This window comes from Gracilinanus agilis, chromosome 1, assembly GCF_016433145.1.
Source record: "Gracilinanus agilis isolate LMUSP501 chromosome 1, AgileGrace, whole genome shotgun sequence".
NCBI lineage: Eukaryota > Metazoa > Chordata > Mammalia > Didelphimorphia > Didelphidae > Gracilinanus > Gracilinanus agilis.
This window is the reverse complement of record NC_058130.1, coordinates 580,538,214-580,560,700: the sequence shown is the minus strand read 5'-3', so window position 1 is coordinate 580,560,700 and position 22,487 is coordinate 580,538,214. Positions and strand designations below refer to the sequence as shown.

Sequence of the window (22,487 nt, the reverse complement as noted above, 5' to 3'; positions counted from 1 at the left end):
CCTTGGACAGGGTCTGGCATATAGCAGGCACTTAGACCTTTTATGAAAGTGTGTTTTCTTCCTCTATCATATGGAGAACTATTAATAATAATTTCACAAAAGCAGACCCTTTTCGATAAAGAAAAAATTCATATTTTTAAGAATGTAACAAACCATTAAATCTCTCCTCTCCCTCCTTTCTCTCCCTTTCTGCCTCCATCTCTCTCTTGTACACATGCACACATGTACACACACACACACACACACACACATACACTCGCAGATGAACACATGGAAAATGATGAAAGAGTATATCAATGCAAAAAATATGAGCCTATCATAAAGTTACTTTGGATCTGGTACAAAACTGAAAGAAAAAAATAAACACAACTGAAAAGTCACTCAGTTTTTCTATCAAGCCTCTTCCTCAGTGTTCTAAACTAGGAGAATGTGTAACTTAACTATCTTTGGTTGCTCAGACCCCATTTGCAAGTAATCTGAGGAAGATACTGGCTTTTAGAAATGAATAAATTAAGTTGAAGTGAGGACACAGAAAAACAGACCAGGGTGATCATTTTAAATGAGCACAAAGGAGAGCCTACTTCCTGGAACATGGAGCACAGTAGATGGACTACTGGACAACTATATCTACTGAAACATACCAATAAGGGAGCTAAAAACACCAGAGCAATTATTCAGTTAACATATCAAATCTGTCCTCTGATTATTTATTTTTTAACCCTCATCTTCTGTCTTAGAATTGATACTAAATATCAATTCTAAGGAATAAGAGTAGGAAGGGCTAGGCAACTGGGGTTAAGTGACTTGCTCAGGATCTTGCAGCTAGGAAGTATCTGAGGTCAAATTCAAATCCAGGTCCTCCCAAGTCCAGACATGGCTCTCTATTCCCTGAGCCACTTAGCTGCCCCCATCTTCTGGTTTATACAAACAAAAAAGGATTTTCTGTATTGTGAGTTTTCACCTAGCTAGATTTGCATGCATTCACTTAACCTCATCACAAAATGATTGGGAACATAATTTTCTTCTTTTAGTCAGTAGCAATAAAAGATGATATCCAAAGATGCAATAGGTTGTCAGGTAGACTTCAGTCAGCTTTGAAAGGGCATTTGTGTTCGATCTAATTTCAGATATTAATGTCAATTAATATTTACCCCAATCCAATTCTTTCTGTTCTATATTCCCTCCAATGTTCAGAAGGGAGAAACTACTCCAAAATGTCCCCTTTTGGGTGGATGAGCAGAATTCTTGCATGTCCATGTAACCCTATGATGAGACTTAATTACACAGGTTTAAAATAACCAAGTCTACTATATATAATTTAGAGAATGAAGTTCATTGAAAATAGCAGAGTTTGTGCAAAAGACAAAATCCAATGGGGCTGATGGGAGGCAGGTAGTATGGTGGAAAGAATGTTCGCTCTATAGTCAGATGAGCTGGATTCAAAAGCAACTTCTAACCTGAAATATCTGTGTGATGGTGGTCAAATCACTTCCCATCTCTATGCCTTAATTTCCTCATCTTTAAATAAAGTAGTTATATTCTGAGATCCCTCCAAATACAATTCCTATTCTATATCCCACTTTCAATGATCAAAATTCATTTTATGAGCAGTTTTGAAGTGGCTTAATGGATGGATTCATCTCATACCCTGAATCCTGGGGTTGCTAGTGTCACAGAGGGTAGAGTGCTGAACCTGGAGTCAGAAAGATCTGAATTCAAATTCGGTCTTAGCCACTTAGTTGAATGATCCTGGACAAGTCGCTTAACCGCCATTTGCCTCAGTTTCCTCAACTGTAAAATGGGGATAATAGCAACACTTACCTTGCAGGGTTGTTATAAGGATCAAAGGAGGTACTTAAAAAAGAACTTACAGCACATGACACATAATAGATGCTAGATAAATGCTTATTCCCTTCCCCTTCATTGCATAAGAATCCTTCTACAACACACCCAGTAAATTTCCATTCAGCCTTGCCTTGAAGGTCTCTAGTGAGGGAGAACTAACTACCTCACCAGGCAGCAGGTTCCACTTTTGGCTAGCCCTGTTAAGAAACTTTCCTGGAGCAGCTAGGTACCACAGTGAATAGAGCACCGGGCCTGGAGTCAGGAAGACCTGGGTTCAAATCTGACCTAACTATGTGACCCTGTGAAAGTCACATAACCCCAATTGCTTGGCCCTTAATCACCCTTCTGTTTTAGAACTAATAAGTAGTATCTCTCCTAAAAAGCTAAACAGAGAGCAAAGTTTTAAAAAAAGATTTGCCTGACCTATAGCTTCTTTGCAATTTCAAAGGGTCCTCATTTTTTACCCAAGAGAGACCTTCAAGGATTTCTCCTCATTTTACAAATGAACCTGAGGCTTAACTAACCTATCCAACATCACAAATGTTGTAAAGTCATAGAGTCTGGATTCAAACTCAGGTCTTCTAACTCCCTACTGCTAGCTAGAATCTCTCCTAATTCTTCCCTCTAGGAACCAAGAACTAGTCTAATCATTCTTCTACATGAAAGCCTTGGAGATAGTTGAAGATAGCTCTCATGTCCCTCCCTAGTGTTATCTTTTCCAGGATAAATATCTCCATTTCCTTCTCCCAATTGAGGTCCTTCAGACCAGTTTATCTGCTCTCCTCTGGGCATCATTAAGCAGGTGAACAATGTTATTTCTTAAGGATGGTGCCCAGAACTGAACACAGTTCTTCAGGTCAAGAGAGCATGGTATTGTGGTAAGGATGCTGCACTTGGAGTCAAAGGACATAAGTCCAAATCTCGGCTCTTCCATTTTCTGCCTAGGTGACCTTAGGCAAATCACTTTACTTCTCTAGCCCTCAGATCCTTATCTGTAAAAGGAGGAGCTTGGACCAGAGAATTTCTAAGATCCTTTCCAGTTTGAAATTTATCACTCTAGATGATTTTGCCAGAGCAGAATAAAGCAGGACTACCATCACCTCCCTAGTATTGGACCTAATGCATCTCTTGATGAAGCCTAACATTATCTCCACTCTTTTTACCAGCCTTGACACTCCATTGGCATATTGTACTTTTAGTTCCCTAAAATCCCCAGATATTTTTCATATTTATATTAGATAGGACTCTACCAACCACTTCAATAGATCTCTTACTGCTCTACTGCTACATTTCACCTATAATTTCATAACCCTTTTATTCAAGATTATGTTATATAAGTAATATAGTATTATTTATATAAATAATAACAATATTTATCAATTATAAATATTGTTTTTAAATTAATATATTTTAAATAATGTTATATAAAAATTAATAACCAACAATCTGTCACTCAAGATGTTCTCCATCTTTGTCCAGAAGTTATCTGTAACATATATTATATATTATATAAATAATATATTATCCTTACACTTGCAAGCCTATATTAAAATAAACACATCTTCAAAGGATGATTGTGCAAAGACCATGAATTACTACTATTGGCCTAATTGTTATTCTTCACTATCACCCCTTGGGCCCAAAGTACATAAACATCCAATAATTGGACTGTAATATCTAAATGGCTAGAACCCCTAAAGGACATAGGTATGTACCAATCAAGAAAGGAAGGGGGGTATTTTTTGTTTAAAATAGCTTTACTGGCATTGTGCTATAGTAGTATCAGAAAAAAAAAATTAAAAACCTGTGCAAATATAACTGACTAGAACCTATTCTGTTCTCCTAAAATCATTAAAGGAAACAGAACAATACTTGGCTGTCATTAGGATTAGAAATAATGTAAAAAAAAATAATGAAAATACCACAATTGTTTTTGCTACTGCTTAACATAGTACTGTGAGCCTAACCGTTCTTGATTTTATGAAAAATTAAAACAAGGGATAGAAAAAAGAAACATTTCTCTTTAAGTCATCAGCTTAAGATTGAACTGAAGAAAAGACAAAAATCCAAGGGATCTTCAATAGAACAGTCCTCCATAGCTCTCACATATTAGAGCTGTCCAGACGGTCAGCACTCCCTGGCATTCTAAATGCAATCTGCAATGCACAAGAAAGAAATGACTGATGCCAGATACCTAATGTGAGAGTGTTGACTTCACTCAAAACTTTGTATTTAGAAAGGGTGGACAGAAGTCTTTCTTGCTACTTCAATCCAGGACCAGTACCAAAACCACAAAGGTCTTTCCTACTACAAGACCTGGAAGACTCGCCCTCCCCCGTGCCATAATCAAGAAGCCCCTGGATGCACACAGAGGATAATTATAAGTGTTCTCAAATAGCATATAGAGATTCACTGAATGAACCTTCTTCGACTAGCTGAGCACAGAACACTTATCAGCCACTGGATAAACCCAGAATGATTCTGTTACCCACTGGAGTTGAGATTTTAAGATCGTTTTTTTAAAATATGTTAATATCTATCACATGAAGGAAATATGTCAGCACACAGATCACGAACAGATGATTTTGAATAGACTTTTGTTGGTCGACTGCTTAAGTGATACCTCTCGTTGCTGAAATAATACCTAAAAGGCAACATAATGACGACATGACAATGTATGTAAATCAAGAACTGTATGTGGGTTTATTTTACATTTGAGAAACAAGTGGATTTAATTGTGTGAACCAAAATGTACTGTACAATATTAATGATAGAACATCAAAATGTATAATTAATAGTGCATTGCTTGCTTTATTTTATTTATTTATTTTTGTCTGATAGTCCCTTTAAGAACATGCATCTGGAAAGATGCAGGTGCCAGTAAAATTTCTCTCTTTAAATCAAGCTGCAGGAACTAAATTTTATTCAAAAATTGTGGTTTTACATTATATACACAGAAATCGAATATAAAATGACAATATAAAAAGTTAAAAGAGAAAAGCATACAGCCAGAAGGTACAAAGAAAGTTGAACAGTTTAAAATGGTACGATATGTAACATGTAGTAGTTTAAGCTGATGCTGGCAATTTACAAGGAAAAGACTCCAACATTTGCCCCAGGTTTTTTTTTTTCATTTACCAATGCAGCACGCTATAGAAAGGTCAGCTTGTACCAAAGCTTACATTTGTAAATAACTATAAACTGCAGTATTTTACAGGAAAAAAGAAATAGCATTTTTACACTTTTTAAATAACAGCTTGCATACTTTATTTTTTTTTTTTTTGCCAAAAGTGGCATTTTTCAGCATCCAGAGGGTTTGGGCATAGTGGCAACTAGGGTCTGATTTTTGTTTAAACTTGTACAGTTGTAGCTTCCTAACCCCATGAGTACTAGATAGCTTTCTATCTTCCAACAGCTGCATGCATGTTTTCTTCACAAACCAGTTCTGAATAAAAAAAAGCTTATTAGTTTTTTTTAATTATTAAATAAGTTTTGTGTCTGACACAGCTTTTGATCTGAATGAAATATGCCTTTTAAGCCTTTTTTTTTTTTTTTTGGAAAAGGCACAGAAATGCTATTACAGTCCTCAGAGGGTTAAATTTGACATTACTAGGCTCTATGACCTTTATTGTCATGGCAACTTTGTAATTTTAGGATGTCTTTTTTATCATTGTTATTTGTGTCTTTCTTTACGGCTAAATTAATGTCTCTGAATAGTGTGTCCCACTATATCCTACAAAAGATAGCTTAACATCAAGAACAGATGTTGAAAATAAAGGTCAGACTTTGACTCACCAAAAAAAAAAAAAAAAACCAACAACAACAACAAAAAAAAAAACATGCACAGATCAGACAAAGAGCATATAAATAGAACTACAAAATATGTGTAAGAAAAACCAAGGTCCAGATAGGCAGTTCAACAACAAAAGTAAGACTGATTTCAGAGGCTCAGATCAGGCCTAGTGCAGTACTATTCAGAAGTTTTAGTGCAATGTTCCCATGGTCACTTGCATACCTGGACGCTATTGTTTTTCTAATTCAGTTACATAGATCAGGTGGTCCTCAGGGGATTTGCCATGTGTTTTACTAAGGTGCAGTTTGACTGCGTGTTTGCTTGCAAAAGTCCGGTTACAGAGCTTACACTGGAATGTGGAGCCCAAGTCCTCCTCGGCAACTCCCAGTGTGCCCAAAGTTTTGTTTGAGAGGACTTTTGAAACATTCTGCTGTTCTTGAATCTGAGTGAGTGGCAACTTGGACAGATCCTTCAAGCTAAAGCCCAAGTGTGTCTCTAGATGACTTATGTACGTCGAAGCAGTCCTGAATTGAGAGGCACAATCATTGCAAAAGAAAACAGGATGCCCCGTGTCTAGGTTCTTTAGGAATTTAGTTCCCCCTGTCCTCCTTAACTGATACTTCACATTGGCCAGCCAATGGCTAATGGTGGTCATGGAAAGACCAGTAAACTTAGAGATGTGCACCCGTTCCTGTGGGCCCAAGTCTGACATAATATATTTCCCTTCAGGAGTCTCTCGTAAGCTGGAAGCGAACTGAGCTTGAAGGATCAGCAGATGCTGAGGATTCCAGTTAGACTGCCGCCCCTTCCTCTTGTGGACAGGTGACAGCTCATCCAAAGCCTCCTCGAAGCTGCTCCCGTCAGCGTCCGATTTCTCGGACACCGTGGAAGGGGTCGAAGACTTGGGAGTCAGGCGACCCGTGAGGTTCTTCACCATGTCAGAGATGTCCATCAGTGCACTTTCCCGAAGAGGCGACGAGACTGAATCAGCTACGCTAGAAACGAGGGGTTTATTTTTGGACTTGGTCAAGTCAATGGGCTGGTCGCTGTTTTCATAGTAGTACCGGTCGATGGCGTCAGCCTGTTTGACTGGGGTAGTGGGGTAGATAGGCTTGTCCAACATGCTGTTACTAATTTTATACAGCATTGCCAAGGGGTCTAAAGAAGGGCTGACAGGTTTAGAAACTTTGCCTAAGTGGGTATTCATAATGGATTGTAAAGCACTCAGTGGGTTAATGAAAGATGGCTCAGGTGAATGATCTGTGATAATCCCAAGATTATTACAGCCATTGGTGACTTTTACTTTGAGAGGCTCTGTACCATTTGGGGTATGAGCTTCTGCTGGACTGTCCTTTTTGGCCTTCTGCATGTCCGCCTCAGGACTCTTCTTCTGCTGTGGTTTGTTCACTTCCTCGGATTTGGGGAAATCCTTGTTCTCTTTCGCGACAGGAGACGTGGGCTTAGGCGGAGAACTCTTCTCCTTTTCCACCGCTTTCTCCTCCTTCTTCACGTTGATCTTACCCGTCACCTTTTCCACCAATTCCTCCATAGCAGATACATTGCTTTTATGAAGTGGGGGGGTGAGACTACCTGGAGAATGGACTAGTGCATTGTGCTCTGAAGATAGGGACTTCACGCTGCTGGCGTAGGAGGGTTGCATTTGCACACTCTGTACAGCGGGCTGCAGAGGTTTCACTGTTCCTGGGAGCTGGTAGGCGGCGTGGATGCTGGGGTATCCTCCCCAGGAGGGCGCCCCGTTCTGAGCCTTGCTGATAGCAGTGGTCACTGTGTTCTCTAGAGATTTTAAAATATCGATGCCACCCTTGGGGCTATCGTCCAGGTCCTCCTCTCGCAGGTACTGATAAACGGTGGTCGTCTCGAATTTTTCTGAGGAGTCCTCATTCTCCTCCTTAATCTTCTTCTCGGCTTCGCTGGCAGTGGAGACTTTCTCCTTTTCTGGCTCCTTCTTCTCTTCAGAGGTCGTCGATCCTGCAGGAGAGTCGGGCTGCTTTTTAATATTGGAGGCGGGTAGCCGGGTATGTGTGGTGGGTGGCAAGGGTATAGACTGTATCTTTTCTTCAACCACGGGATCCAACACGAGCTGTTTTCCTTTCTTGGAGGCTGAGGTGGTCACTTTCAAGAAATGGCCAGTGACCATCATGTGGGCGGTCAGCTGCTGCAAGGTGTCATGGGAACTGCCGCACTCCATGCATTTCAGGATCTGGGCTTTGCGCGCCTCGAACTGCCACGTGTAGCTTGCACCGTTCTGGTAGCCATAACGATTATTCGGCGTCACATACGGGTTTGCCATTTTCTGATCTTTCGCCGATTCTGTCAGCACCACTTCTGCCGAGATCCCTGTTGGCTCAGGTGAACAAGGCGAAGCCAAGTCCTGAAGTGCTCGTTTTTTGGTAGAAGGGACCAGTTTGGTGATGGCCGGCACTGGTTCCTTCAGAGGCACTTTCTGGTAATGCTTTGTTTTTATCATGTGGACACTCAGGTCTTGCAAAGATTCGAAGGAATGTCCACAGTACATGCATTTCAGCACTTTCTGGGCGTCTTCCTTGCCCTCCATCTCCATCAGCGATCGCTTCCTGGGCTTAGACCATCTCTTGGTCTTTTCTGAGTCCTTATCTCGGTTGTCATCCCGGTAGTGTCCAGTCTCGTTCATGTGCACTGTGAGCTCCACCAGGGTATCGTAGGCGGCGCTACAGTCTTTGCATCGGAATTTACTAGCACCCGTGAATACCGATCCATACAGTTTGTTGTTCTGCCGATAAAGCTGTACCGTGCTAAAAAGGCTAGGCTCTGGGAGGAGTCCATAGGAGGAAGTCTGCTGCAAAGTTTTAGCCAGGGCTGCCTGGTGCCAGTCGTACCCAGAGCTGCTGCTGTTGCTGTTGCCAGTGTTGCTGCTGCTATTCGTGCTGGTGCCCGTACTTGTGTGGGTACTGGTACTGGTGCTGTGGGTGCTGGCACTGGTACTGGTGGTTGTGGTAGAGGTGGGGGTGGTAGTGGTGGTGCTCTCATTCTGGCTGGATTCATTGTTGCTGGTTGTCGAACTGGATTTCTTTAAATCCAAGGCTAGACTGGACCAACAGGATTCAGAGAGTAAGTTTGCATACACGGCTTTGATTTGTGCCAAACTGTCTTGTGGGTAGGGTGCACTGTCTGTTGACTGAGGATCCTCTTTTTCTTCTTTAGATGAAGAGTTTTTGAAATGGGCTACCTGGTCACTGTTTTCACTGAATGGTGACCCATACCCTGCATCCTGATTAGTTGCAGTGCTTACTGGAGAGTCCTGGTAGCTCTGAGCCTCTTTGATCTCTGTTTCTTCATTGCACAAATACTCACTTTCCTGTATGTCCAGAGACAACCCATCATCCTCTACACTTTCTTCATCTATTTCTGCTGCCTTCAGTTCTTCCTCAGGAACATAAGCTAGAACGGAAAGACAAGAAAAAAGTCAGGAGAAGCAAGTCACGTTGAAGATGCCAAACCACCGCCAGCCCTTAAGACGTGTTCAAGCTTCATCCCCATACCTCAGTGATAGGGAGGATATGCATACCCATTTTATAATGCGGGGACAGACTTCAGATTTCAACAGGCATCCGTTTCTACGTAAAACTTCACTCAAGTAGTATAACCACGGATCCATCATCTGCCACACATCTTAAGTGGCTCACTGTCTAATGGAGCTCAGGGCAGGGCAAAGAAGCCACTGTCTGTCTCTTCCCCCAAACTTCTGATAGACACATGTCTACCTTTCCCTGATAAAAGTACGGCTGGCTCCCCTCTGCACTCTAAGCAGTGCACATTTTTAAATTTTGGACAGGATCTAGTGGTTGACTCTTAGCACAGGATATAGCATAGACATTATTATTACAATTTCCATAACAAAAAACAACCCTCTCTGACAAGCAATAAAAACACTGCTTTTCTTTCAAAAATAAGCATATAACAAAGAAGGGTTAGTCCGATGCAAAGACCAGTAGAACAGACACACATATAAGCTAAATGCTAAACTGTCAACCTGCCTCCAAATATCTCTTGCTAACCTGTTTAGGGGGCCTAAAATTTTACCAAAAGCCTTAATCTTTTAGGTATAAAGCATAAGTTACCAAAAGTCCCCATTTAAATGTAATTAGGTTTCCTGGGAGGGGTAGTGCATTTATCACTATAACCTAATCACATTATGTTACCTGGGAGGAGTTCTGCATTAAACAATTATCACTAATAATCACATTATCAGAAAGAAGAGCTTCAAGGAATGTATCACAGAATAAGTAAATGTTAATGGAGGGTAAGTATCCCAGAAAAGGGAAAAGAAAGGGCTGAGGGGCTGCAGCAGAGGATAAGTCCAAGTGAAATGAGGGGACAAGTTAGGAGGAGAAATTGCTGAGCAAAGAGAAATACTCTGAAGACACAGGGAACTTTTGTGGGTGAGTCAGGGACAAAAGTGGACTGAAATGTACCAAAAAGAGACCCAAAAGAAAGCTTCATCTCCACGCCCTGTCAATAGCTATTGAGTGACTATGAATTTCTGTACAAATACACACACAAACACACTCATATACACATATAAATGCAAATTCAACTGAATTCAACAAATAATTATGAATAATTGATATTTATGTAATACTTTAAGGTCTACCAAAAGTTTTGACATACATTCTCATTCAGTGAGTCCCAAAGTGGGCACTACCACCCCCTGGTGGGTGCTGCAGCAATCCAGGGGAGCAGTGATGGCCACAGGTGCATTTATCTTTCCTATTAATTGCTATTAAAATTTTTTTTTAATTTAATTTCCAAGGGTGCTAAATAATATTTTTTCTGGAAAGGGGGCAGTAGGCCAAAAAAGTTTGGGAACCACTGCTCATTTGATACTCAAAAATCCTGTGAGATATGTAAAAATCTAAGTCTTCTGCCATAGCTCATAGAATTATCAAGTATCTGAGGTGGGAGTAAAGCTGAAATCTTTTCTAACTCCAAATTTAATTCTCTTTGCACTGTGTCACACTCTCTAATAGAGAACTGAGTACAGCATATCCTTCATGGACCCTACAGTCAAGGATTATGAAACTGCACATATACAAATAAATAAAATGTCAAATAATAAATTTTAAGTGCATAAGAAAAATGCAAACAAATACTTTGTGATATAACTACAAATTGAAAGAAATCAAAGTTTTCCTGGAGGAGATATAATGGAAAGAATGCTGGTTCTGGGGGCTGAGGAAGTGGGTTCAAAACCTATCTAAGATACTCACTACCTTTGTAGCCTTGGCTAATTGGAATATTTGCATAGAGGCATGGCTACCTATTTATTTCTATATTTAGGATATAACAAAAAATGATCTGAATATATTCATCAATGTGTATATGCATACATGAACATATATATGTGTTTCATATGTATATATATATATATATTTCCATGTACATGTGGGGAGTTGGGGAAGGATTTCTTATATAGATTGTTAGACTAATCATTGATCTATTCATGAAATGTTTGAAAGTTCTGGGACTTTAATGCAATGAGCATAGTGTCCCACAAACTAGATCACTGGGTGGACCTCATCTATAGGAAAGTCTCTGACCATTTATATTGACCTGGACTTCACTAGAACAACAGCAAATGCCTTAGGTGGGCATATGTTGTCTTTGTTTTACATTTACTTGATGTTAATACTCAGACAACTATTCAACAAAATTGCCTCTGTGCCTATGGCTATCACGTAATCTTCTGTGATTGTAAATGTTTGAGAAATTCCTTGAGGAAATCAAGCCTTTAGACCTTCTCCACTTAGCACTAACTCCACTTAGTTTTTTAAGTAGCTATACCATGCTAGGCTTTGGGATACAAAGGCAAAAATGAAACAACATCTATAGTTGTGGAGCTTCAACAAAGTATAATTTTGTACTCTATATCATCTCACTAACCATGTGAAGGTGATGTCTGCTATTAAAAACCATCAGCAGATGTTTGTCTGTTCCTCTAAGATTGTAATTAGGATGGCCTAGATATGTGTGTGGACAATTCTCATAAAGATTTTATGAAGATGCTAAAGTAGATATATATGTTAGTAGTTAAGAATATCCTCTTAATTTCTTTTAAAAAATATCACTTTTCCAAATATCATTTTAACATTTCATAAAGACATATTGAAAATCAGTCCCTCAATGCTTATGAAACTATGGTGTATCTTATCACAGTTTTCTTTTTCAGGTACTGGGTCTAGTCCATTGGTTCTTCCTGACTCTGTTGTATTTAATGCTATGTCTGCATCCTCAAATTGCACACTAGAGCTGAAGTATTAGAGTTTATTTGTGGTGTTTCTATTGTCAATTTATGACATTCTATCACCTACTTTCATGCCCCTTTACAAGCCACCGTCTGTGATTAGAATGCTCTTCCATCCTCACCTGAACACCTTAAAACCCCAGACCCTTTCAAAACTCAGCACCTCCTTCAAGAGGCTTTTCTTAAGTCACCCAGTTAGAGCAACTCTACAACTAATTATGTATTTCTTTTGTACATAGTCCATATTTACTTATCTGGAACATTGTATGTGCTTAACAAATGGCTATTGATTGATAACGTAAACAGTTTATAATAGAAGTGCTAATATGTCTATTATACTTTTCATCCATTTACTGCCCTTCCTGTTTCATCTTTAAATGCTTTTGAAATGACCTAACTCAGCTTGGTCTTATGCCAAACTTTCTGCAGATTCATTTTCCTTTCCATTGTTCCTTGCAGAAATACTGCTGATAGTCTTCCATAATTTTCCTCTGCAAAGCCTTATAAATGAGTTAATATTTTAAACTTAGTGAAGTGCTTGCTCATTAAGGCAGTTTCTGAACTTTTTTGTCTCCTTATTGTGGTAAATGTTTTATGTTGTTGGTTAACCATCCTCAGGAATTGGCAACAGCCTGTGTCAATGTCTTTTCCTTTATTGATTTCTCATTTTCAGAACCAATAGCTTATTTGAATCAGTAGGGTGTAGCTCCTATACCTGTATTAAGTTATACTTCTGTTAATATTTGTTAATTTAAAACCTTGTGCCTTGATTTTAATGATCAGTTTCCTAAAGTGCTGACTGAACTTGAGTCCCTGTTGAAAAATGAAAGACATGTGAAGTTCACGTTAACTTCAGTAATACTTTCAAAGAACCAAGTTTATCCTTATAAATGTGATGCTTGTAAGTCTATATTGCTTCCCACCTCAGTTAAGGGAAAAGAGAGGAATTAAGAGAGAGAATTTAGAATTCAATTTTTTTAAAATGAAATGTTAAAATTATTTTATATGTAATTAGGGGGAAAATAAAATATTACTTAAAAATAAAATAATAAATGTGATGGAAACATTTTATTTGACGTGGCTCCTATCTATGGAAAGTGACTTTCTCCAAATTCATTTGCTATGCATTTGAACTACTTTCATAAAAACAAGTAACATACCAACGTGGGAAAATTGCTGTGGCTCCCTATTTCCAACCAAAGGCTGATTGTAGTTACAGAGCTTGTTCAGCTCTGAATGATACTTCCATTCCTAAACAGAAGCTAATGGCAGAAGAGGGACATTAATTAAAGAATGAACAAGCATTTATTAAGTATCTACTGTTTGCCACATACTATTCTAGACATTGATAATTCAAACACAAAAGTAAGATTGTCCTTGACCTGAAGGAGTTCATATTCTTCTAGGGAGACAAAAAACATATTGAGGAATGGTGACCATGGAAGGGAGTTTTGGTCTAGGGCAATGATGGGCAAACTTTTTAAAGAGGGGGCCAAAGGAAAGGAAATGCTCGTCTGTCAGTCTGTTTCTAAAGCAACTCTTTCAAAGTTTCATTGTATTGTATACTACTCATTGTATTCGTCAGATTAGGAATAATGTTGCTCACTGGATAGAATATTTCAGGGGGCTGCATCTGGCCCACGGGCCATAGTTTGCCCATCCTAGCTTGCCCATCCCTGGTCTAGGGCTAAGCAGTCACAGGAATTATAATTGGACTTAAAAGGCAGTAAATTGCTATGCCCTATCCAGTAGTGATGATAATACTGATGTGATTATTGTTCCCAGAGCCAGGAGTGGAAAAGAATAGGGAAGCTAGAGGTGAGTAGCATCAGGGAAGATGGCAAGATGCCCAACATGGGTAGGCCTTGATGTTCTCATGGCTGGCTGAGACAGAAAGGGTTATGTCGTTTATATGCTCATTTCTCAAAGATTTATTGAGTATCTTTTGTGTGCAGGGCACTGTGCTAAATAATATGAAAAGGTAGAGAGGTAGGAGGATTTTAGATAATATTATAATTCTACAATGTAAATCTAGCTCTTTTCTGGACTCATACCTATGATGCTCTCTTTTCATATATTATATTCTGTGTCCCATTCTCTGCAACTTCTCTTTCACTTCAGAAAATATTCAAACTTAACCCTTTAAGCAGTCTTTCTCAAGGGTAGGCTAACCTGTTTTTATTTTCTTGGGGGAGAAGAGTCAGTGGAAAGAAGGAAGTGTTTTTTCCTGTATTCATCATTCAGGAGGACTCTGAAATTTCATGTGTGGTGCATTAACCTAAATATACAGCTTTGAAAGGTAATGAGGCTCAAGTCAGAGCAAAGGAAGTCATGGGTACTATTCTATAAAAAGTTTACTATAGCAAATTAGAAGTTCCCCTCGTGGTTAATTATGGTCTGATTCTAGGAAAAGGCAAACAAAACATGAAAACTTTGATGGTGGCTGCCCCTTCTGGCATGCAGAGATCACCTGAAAAGACTGAGTCAACCCTTGCACTGGTAAGGCTCAGATGATTCCATAATAGTACCTTGGGTCTAGTCTAACCATGGATCTTTGCCGTACAATCATGCGATACGTGAAATAGCCAATAGGTATTTGGAATCAACACAGCTTAAAAACTGTGGTCTAAAAACTGTGGACCAAACCTAAGGCTATGTGGTGACACAAGCCCAAACCAAACATGTAATCAGGTAAACTGTCCATTGACTGATTCTGTTTTATTCTTTGCTCTCCATACAGGGAAGAATAGAGATAAATAATAATATGAACCTGCAGTGACTTTTGTCATGGAAGTTTGTCAGAGATCCTAATTTCTCTGGGGTAAGAGCCAGCCTAGCATATAGCTGGGCCAGTCTTATGTGACTGCAGCCAAGTCACCTGGATTCTCCAGGTCAGATATACGTGAAAGGCTCCTACTCCCTACAACTCAAAAAGCTTATAGCTATTGGGAAGAAAAGAATTAAACTCCTTTTGTTTGGTTGGATAGCTACTGACTTAAACTGGCTGCTGCTGTGACATCCTTAATAAAGGTAAAACTCTAAACCATTTGATCCTGGGCTAAGCATAATCATGTGTTTGCCCACCCATTGCTGGCCACCATGGCCCTACAGACAAGCCAAGGACCATTGGGAGAAGGGACTGTGGCTATATATAGGGCAGCCTACTATATATCACAGGGTATGTTCTTGTTTTAACATAATATCATATAAGCATCGTGTTCAGTGAAAGATGGAATCTTTTCAAATGGGAATAAACCAGAATAAAACTATCCCAAAATGTTATCTAGAAATGTCTATAATCTGCACATATTATTTTTATGTGAGTGTATACACACACACACACACACACACACACACACACACACACACATAGAATTAAATCTCATATCAATGCCATATGACTATTCTGAAGAAAAGTTAGTCACCAAAATTGCTAAGTTAGCCAATTCCCTTATTTCAGGCATCAGTTATTCCATCTCTGGTCTATCTAGGCTCATTTTCTTCATCTCCTTTTTTCTCCTGCTGTCTGCTTCAGCTATTTCCCTGCTTACTAGAATCTTTGCCAGAAAACAGAGGAAGGAAGGGAGAGGTTGTAAAACTCAAACCAGGCAAAAAATGTTCCTCGTTAGCAACTCTTCTACGGATCTGATAGGAAAGAGGTTGAAATAAATGACAAAAATAAGGTTCAGGAATTTTGTTTATCGAGGCTCTCTCTTTCCCTCATTAGCACGTATAATTGAGAGTTGGCCACAAATAAGGGAAATGGATATTTTAAAGGGACAAATATAAAACATAGGACTACATTCCCAGCTTGGTTATTGGCTTACAGTAAATATCAAACTTTGCTATTGTATTGCCACCTGGTGAAACTATATAATCGTACCAAATTACGTGTTTATCTACATCAAACTATTTTTTTAGTCTGGCAAATGTGATATTCATGAACAGATGGCCATTATATCAAAATACATTTACTCCAAGGGCCCAATTCACAAAAGTGGCTTACATGAACCTAAGTGATAAATGTACATTTTCATTGCACTGTAGAACCTTACTGTACACAGCTTCCTCCAGATTTACGATAGAGCACTTTTATAGAAATCTCATCTTGGTAGTACAATGCAGGTGGGTTTTCTGCAAATCAGAGCACACCTTGCAAATATATAATGAAAAAATATCCATAGTTAGAGGACTCATTCTTTCCCATTCTAGAAGGAATGTTGCAAGCTGCATGAACAATGACTTGGTAAAATGTTTGTAAGGCTCCTTGTTGGAAGTCTGAAGAAGGTATATTGGAGAAAGTGAGAATTACGATTCGGTTCTTCTGTGCTAAGTAAAAAAAAATGAATCTTATCATGTTAGCAAATTTTGGTTGCTTTATATCATTCATTATCTAATGTGTCAGTTTATATAAAACACTTGCTGATTTGCCATGAAAATTGTTCTTCATTTAAAAGACACTGTTGGAAAACATTTTTAGGAGTTGTAGAGTTTGCAACTATATGACACTGATGTTCACTGATTATAATTTCAATTAGGAATCTAAAAGTAATTTATACAGTAAACTTAATTTCTCTCTCACACACACCCAGTAATTCTTAGACAATCGCATGTTTAGTAAATAAGCATAAAAAAAAATCTCAAGGTCCCACAAATGCATTTTTTCTTTTTCCCAAAGTCCTTCCTCCAAACTTCTTACAGCATTTGCCATAATCCGCATAAATTCTAAGGATGTTCTAATTGTTAAGGAAAAATATATTATGAAAAATGAAAAGAGAAATAGAAAAGAAATGAAAAAACAGGAGCAAACCGCTGCCATACAGAAATATAAGAAAGCAAGCACACAGATGTCTATTACTATTACTTAGTTTTAAATGTACAATTGAAATATTCTTTTATTTTAAAAAATAAAAAATAAAACCCCTAACACAATTCAATTTGTACCCATGTGATCACATACAAACAGATAAAGACTAAAATATAACAGGACAAATGAGCTAATACAAAAAAACACATTCCTGGGATATTATGAAGAGACGGGCACATAACTGTGATCAATATTCCCAAATACCCAACTTAAAATGTTTGCTTCCGCTTCTACATTTTCTATGAGGAAATAGAGAAAATATTAATACTAAAGCAAGTTGGAAACCATCTTCAGTGAGAGCCAAACTAGAAGCTTTTGCTTAGAAAATCCACTTTAACATAACAGAAACTAATATGAGATACAAATGAAATAAAGGATTGAATCTAAGCCCAAAGGCACCATTTCATTCACCCCCCAAAATATCTGTTTGCCATTAGGTATACTTAATTCTCAAAATCACCAGATTATTATAGTGTGGTAATTATTACCTCTAATACTGTGTATGTCAAGTTGCCTACAAAAGTGTCTTATACATGCTCATGTAGGAGAAAGAAAAAAAATAAATTCAAAGTCAGTAGCCAAAAAATTACCAATAGCTCTGAATTTTTAGAAACTTAAAAAATATATATATATATATATATATACATAATCACACACACACATGCACACACGCACATGCACATCTCCAAGAAAACTAGGTTAAAAGGACAAAAATGTGAATTTTCAACCCTTCTGGAAATTATGCATATGTGTATATGTGTGGGCAGCTGAGTTATTAATGAATGACCAACTGTTAGCATGAATGATTAGAATTTTAATATTTAAATATGCTACTATCTGCTAGAAAATATGCATCAATATGATACACAAGATAGCTACCACACAGCCCATTATATGGGCTTAACATATAATTAGTATTTTTAAGAGTAACCCTAATATAAACTTATACAATTCCTTGGCTGTTTTTAAAAGCAGTCTGAATTAATTTTTTAAATTGCATCACGTTAAAAAAAAGGATAATTCCCTATCTATGTAATTATGAAGTCTACTCTGGCTAACAGCAGTCAATTCTCATAATAACTTTCCTCAAATGTTTTTCTTTTAAGTTATCCCAGGAAAAAAAAAAAAAGAAAAAGAAACCATAAAAACCTGCAAGAGTTTTCAGGGGATGATTCCAACTGTGTTGATGTGCACTGGTATGTGCCTTTTCCCTTTTATCACAGTGCTAGGTAGGTACATAAATATATACACACAGGGCACACATACAGATGCACTTTCTATAAAAGAGGAATTTATTTGTGAGAATCATTTTTTTCATTGCCATAGGCATTCATTTTTTTAAAAACCTCTCTAGTTCATATTGGTACAAATGTACCGTAATGCACTACAGTATATGCAGAAATGTAATGGTGCTGGCAATGGGGCCATCATATGGTATTTCACAAGGTGAACATGATTTTTTAGTCTAAAAGATTTTGAGAGAGAGAGAGAGAGAGAGAGAGAGAGAGAGAGAGAGAGAGAGAGAGAGAGAGAGAGAGAGAGAGAGAGAGGACATTCAAGCACTAAAATATAATCAAACTTGCTGCATTATCTCTTCCCTAAAATCCCCATGATATGTCCACTTTCTTACACTGGGCCCACCTCAACCTTACCCTCTCCCTAGAAATTTGGATGAATGAGGAAACTGTGGGAATCTTAAATGTTAAAATTTCCTTTCACAAATTACTCAGAACAATAAATGACATTTTCCTCCATCAAATAAAACAAAGACTCCAAATCATGATTTCTGCCATTTTTTTGGTGTCAAAACAGCCTCCTTTCACTCCCCCGTGCACTTCCTGAGCCTAACACAATGCTGCAAAATGTGACTGTTAACATGTACAGTATGTCCTACAGTGAGTGGGAAAATATATTGAGCAGCACCACAGATTGCTTTAAAGCCATTTGAACAAGCCAACAAAACCACCAGAACAGTAACATAATGCTGCCAATCTTATTTTGCGGGTATATAAAGGAAAACACACACATACAGATACCCCAAAGCTCTATAATCCCATACTCTATATAAATGGGGATGGTGAAAGGAAAGTGGGGAGAAAAAGGGGAGAGACTTTATATTGTTGTGGGGGTGTCTTTTATTAAACCTTGTTAATATTTTTGCCCATAAAATGTGCCTTCTGGATGCCAATGTCTCCCTAAAGATGTGCTGTCATCTTCGAGCAGCATTAAAAGCTCTGCATTCTAATGTAAGTGGACACAAGGCGATATATATGGTCCATGTTAGGGGTAGAGCACATAATCACATTTGCAGTGAGAGGATTTACACTGTAAATACACATCTGTTGTCTGAAATATATACACACAGAGAGAGAACACATCTTTGATTTTTAAATTATAACACAACACAAACATTTCAACTTTAGCTATGAAATTAGTAAAATTATATTTTTCAACTCATGACCCCTGTATGTCAAATGGCAATTAAAAAACCGATCTTTTTTCCCTCTTTAAGGAAAACATGATTTTTTATATTCAGCAATCATTTTAAGAGTAGCAAGAAGTGACAGCTGTATTTGTTTTTAATGGCTAAATGTGGTAAAGTTCCAAATTCCCTTGAGCCTTAACAACACTGGCTCCAAGCAATTAGATTTTTATTCCCCCCGAACCTGAATCTTAATCTGTACCCCAATTATGTGCAAAATAGAGAAGGTGTTTTTGTGAACCCTCACCATGTGATATTCTATAACAGGTGAGTGCTACTATAGCTGCTAAAAATTACACACATCATTTCTTCAAAACTGCACACTCCCTTACGACGTAACTGAAACAACAATAAAATGGGGTATCTGCCCCTTAAATATTGTAAATTTTTTAAAGTACAGCATTTAATCCAGGGCTCCTAAACCAGCAAAAACTATAATGGTTATTCAAAATGTCCAGTCCCACAGTGTGCCATGTGCTCAGTATCTGTTTCTACATGATGCCAAAGCATCCAGATGAAAAGTGAAAATTCGCTCAATCAGCCAGATGTTCAGTCTATGCAATACCTAATATCTAACTATCTGGAAATATCCAGATGTTAAGTGCTATAGAGAAAAATATTGGCATGACTGACTGAATTTTTAAATTTTAACTTTAGCTTTGTGTCATATGTGTACACAACTGGGTCAAGGGGAAAAGAGAATTAAGGATTTCAGCCCATTTTTACATAGGGATAAAGATAATTTACCAATATAGTCTTTTCAAAAGAAAATGTCTGAAATTATTCACATTCTTAAAAAAATCCTCAAATTAAAACTGATAAAGTCAGAAAATGAAAATAAAAGGCCATGTATTATAATGAACAACAAAGCCAATATTCCTTCTACTAAACAACTAGATAATTTCCTAGGAAGTATGATTAAACATAGTGGTGAAGACTGCGCAATAAGAAGTCCAGAAATTTTTTTTTTAATTTATGTTTATAGTGACAAGAGCTCAAATAAAATGGCTGGTCTTTACATTAGCGACTAAGGAAAATAAGAGTGTTTCAGGCAATCACAGGTCGGTTCTAACAGGAAGATGGGATTTATTTATAATTATGTAGAAAAAAAGAGAGAGAGAGAGAAAATGCAAGTGCTCCTACTCCTTTGTATTTTAATGCAAAAGTCCTAAGAGATATAAACACCTCTGTGGTTTCAGGCAGCTGAAGATAACCCTTACAGGCAGCCCATTACAGAACAACAAAAATATCCCTCACCCCTTTCTCACCATTTTCCCTCTCCTTTCACTCCTAGAATGAACTGAAGAAATTATTAGCCAAGGTTTGCAACAGAAGACCAAGGCATCTTGCATGCCAGCATATTTTTGCAGTGATTCTAATCTGAAAGATTTACTTGCTCTTCCTCTTCTATCTGATAAACTATACATTCAAGCCTTCTCATTAGTGTTCGGATCACTAAAGGGAGCTGGAGATGAATCAGTCCATGCACCCCTCCCCTCCCTGCACTGTCGAGATTATTTCATTGAAATGTTCATTTTCATCCCTGCTGGCAACATTAGAATGGAAGTATTTAACCTGTTTCCATTACTTATACAAATTACCATTATGGGGTAGGACAGATGTTAGAATCATGCCACATAACTGACTTCCATACATTCTTTACAAGGAGGATGAGAAGAAGGAAAGCTGTTAGATCATATTATCCAGTCTCAATAATGTTCTCTCTGTTACCAGATTCATTAACTTCGAACATCAGCATTTCACATTCTTTCTTCGTGAAAATTCCCGGGCTAGTTGGGCTCATTTAATTTGGAGAGAGAAATCTTTGTCAGTAATAATGTTTTGATCAGGTGCTCTAACAAAGAAGAGAAAGGATGAAGGAGATGGGGGAGTGGGGGGCAAGAAAAGGAAGTCGGGGGTGGGAGGGTGAGGAGGGAGGAAACAACCTTGTCGAAAATGTTATCTCTCCAACATGAATGATGAAAGAGAAGTCAGTTAAAGACGCTGGTACTCAAAGATGGCTGTCACTTCAGATAGACACTGGCACAACTCACCTAGACAGGTGACACTTTGGTGGAGCAAAATCTTGCTGCATTATTGAGAGCACCAGAGATCAGGCTGACAAAGACTGTAGGCCCAGGATGCCTGGGGCACCTGGAGAAGTGAATTTAGCAGGCGAATGGATTTCAGTCTTCATTTGCATCCTTAAGTGAAGTAAGAGACAAGAGTTTTATGGCTAGAAGGATGGAAGAAGGTGTTTAAGTCTGAGACCAAGGTACACAACTCCAGTACATTCTGAAAATGTGCTTTCCTTCGTGCCCACAGACAAGGGGGAAGGAGAAGAGGGAAGGTTAAACTTTAAAAATAGAAATCAACTCGGTTTTTTCCAAATAATTTAGCATAAATAATAAATTAAGGAAGTTTAGAGATACTTTTGTTCTTTTCTGGATTTCAGTCTTCATTTGCATCCTTAAGTGAAGCAAGAGACAAGAGTTTTGTGGCTAGAAGGATGGAAGAAGGTGTTTAAGTTTGAGACCAGGGGACACGACTCCAGCACACTTTGAAAATGTTTTCCGTCGTACCCAAAAAGAAGGGGGAAAGAGAAGGTGGATGGTTAAACTTTAAGAAGAGAAATCAACTTGTTTTTTACTTAATAATTTAGCATACATAATAAATTAAGGAAGTTTAGAGATCCTTTTGTTCTTTTCTGTCTTTAAAAAAATGCTACCGAAAGCACTATGGGTTGGTTAGCTATCACCAATCTATATCCACAAGTATTTATTAAGTGCCTACCATGTGCTAAGCACTAGTGATACAAAGACAGAAATGAAACAGTCCCGGCCCTCAAGGAGCTTATAATCTTTTAGTCTAAATACAAAATGTAACTAGATCTAGAGACTTTTAAGAAAGAATAAGATTTAGATAACACATCCTTGAGAAACAGATTCCAAAGTGAAAGCTTTAGTTTCAAAGCTAGAACAAAATAAATGTCATTGTGACTAGTTTCAAGGAAAACACCTGCTAAATCAAGTTAAATTAATTCTAAGCTTGGATTCCAAGCTCCCAGATATCAATTCTATGGTCTTCTGACCTCTCCCTCCTTCAGTTACAACCAAAAAGAAACAACAAAAAAAAAACTCTCAGGAAGGAATGTGTGTTTCATTTAGGAGAAAACAATTTTTACAGGCAGAGATCAAGA

General features: G+C 38.0%; 1 protein-coding gene across 1 annotated transcript in view; it reads right to left on the bottom strand.

Moving 5' to 3' along the window:
- Positions 1-5,700: 5,700 nt before the first annotated feature.
- TSHZ1 (teashirt zinc finger homeobox 1) overlaps positions 5,701-22,487 on the bottom strand; it is a 90,505-nt gene continuing 73,718 nt past the window's right edge. Inside the window, exon 2 of the mRNA XM_044667189.1 lies at positions 5,701-9,076. Coding sequence (XP_044523124.1) covers positions 5,868-9,076 — 3,209 coding nt within the window. The 3' untranslated portion in view covers positions 5,701-5,867. The remainder of the gene's footprint in view (positions 9,077-22,487) is intronic.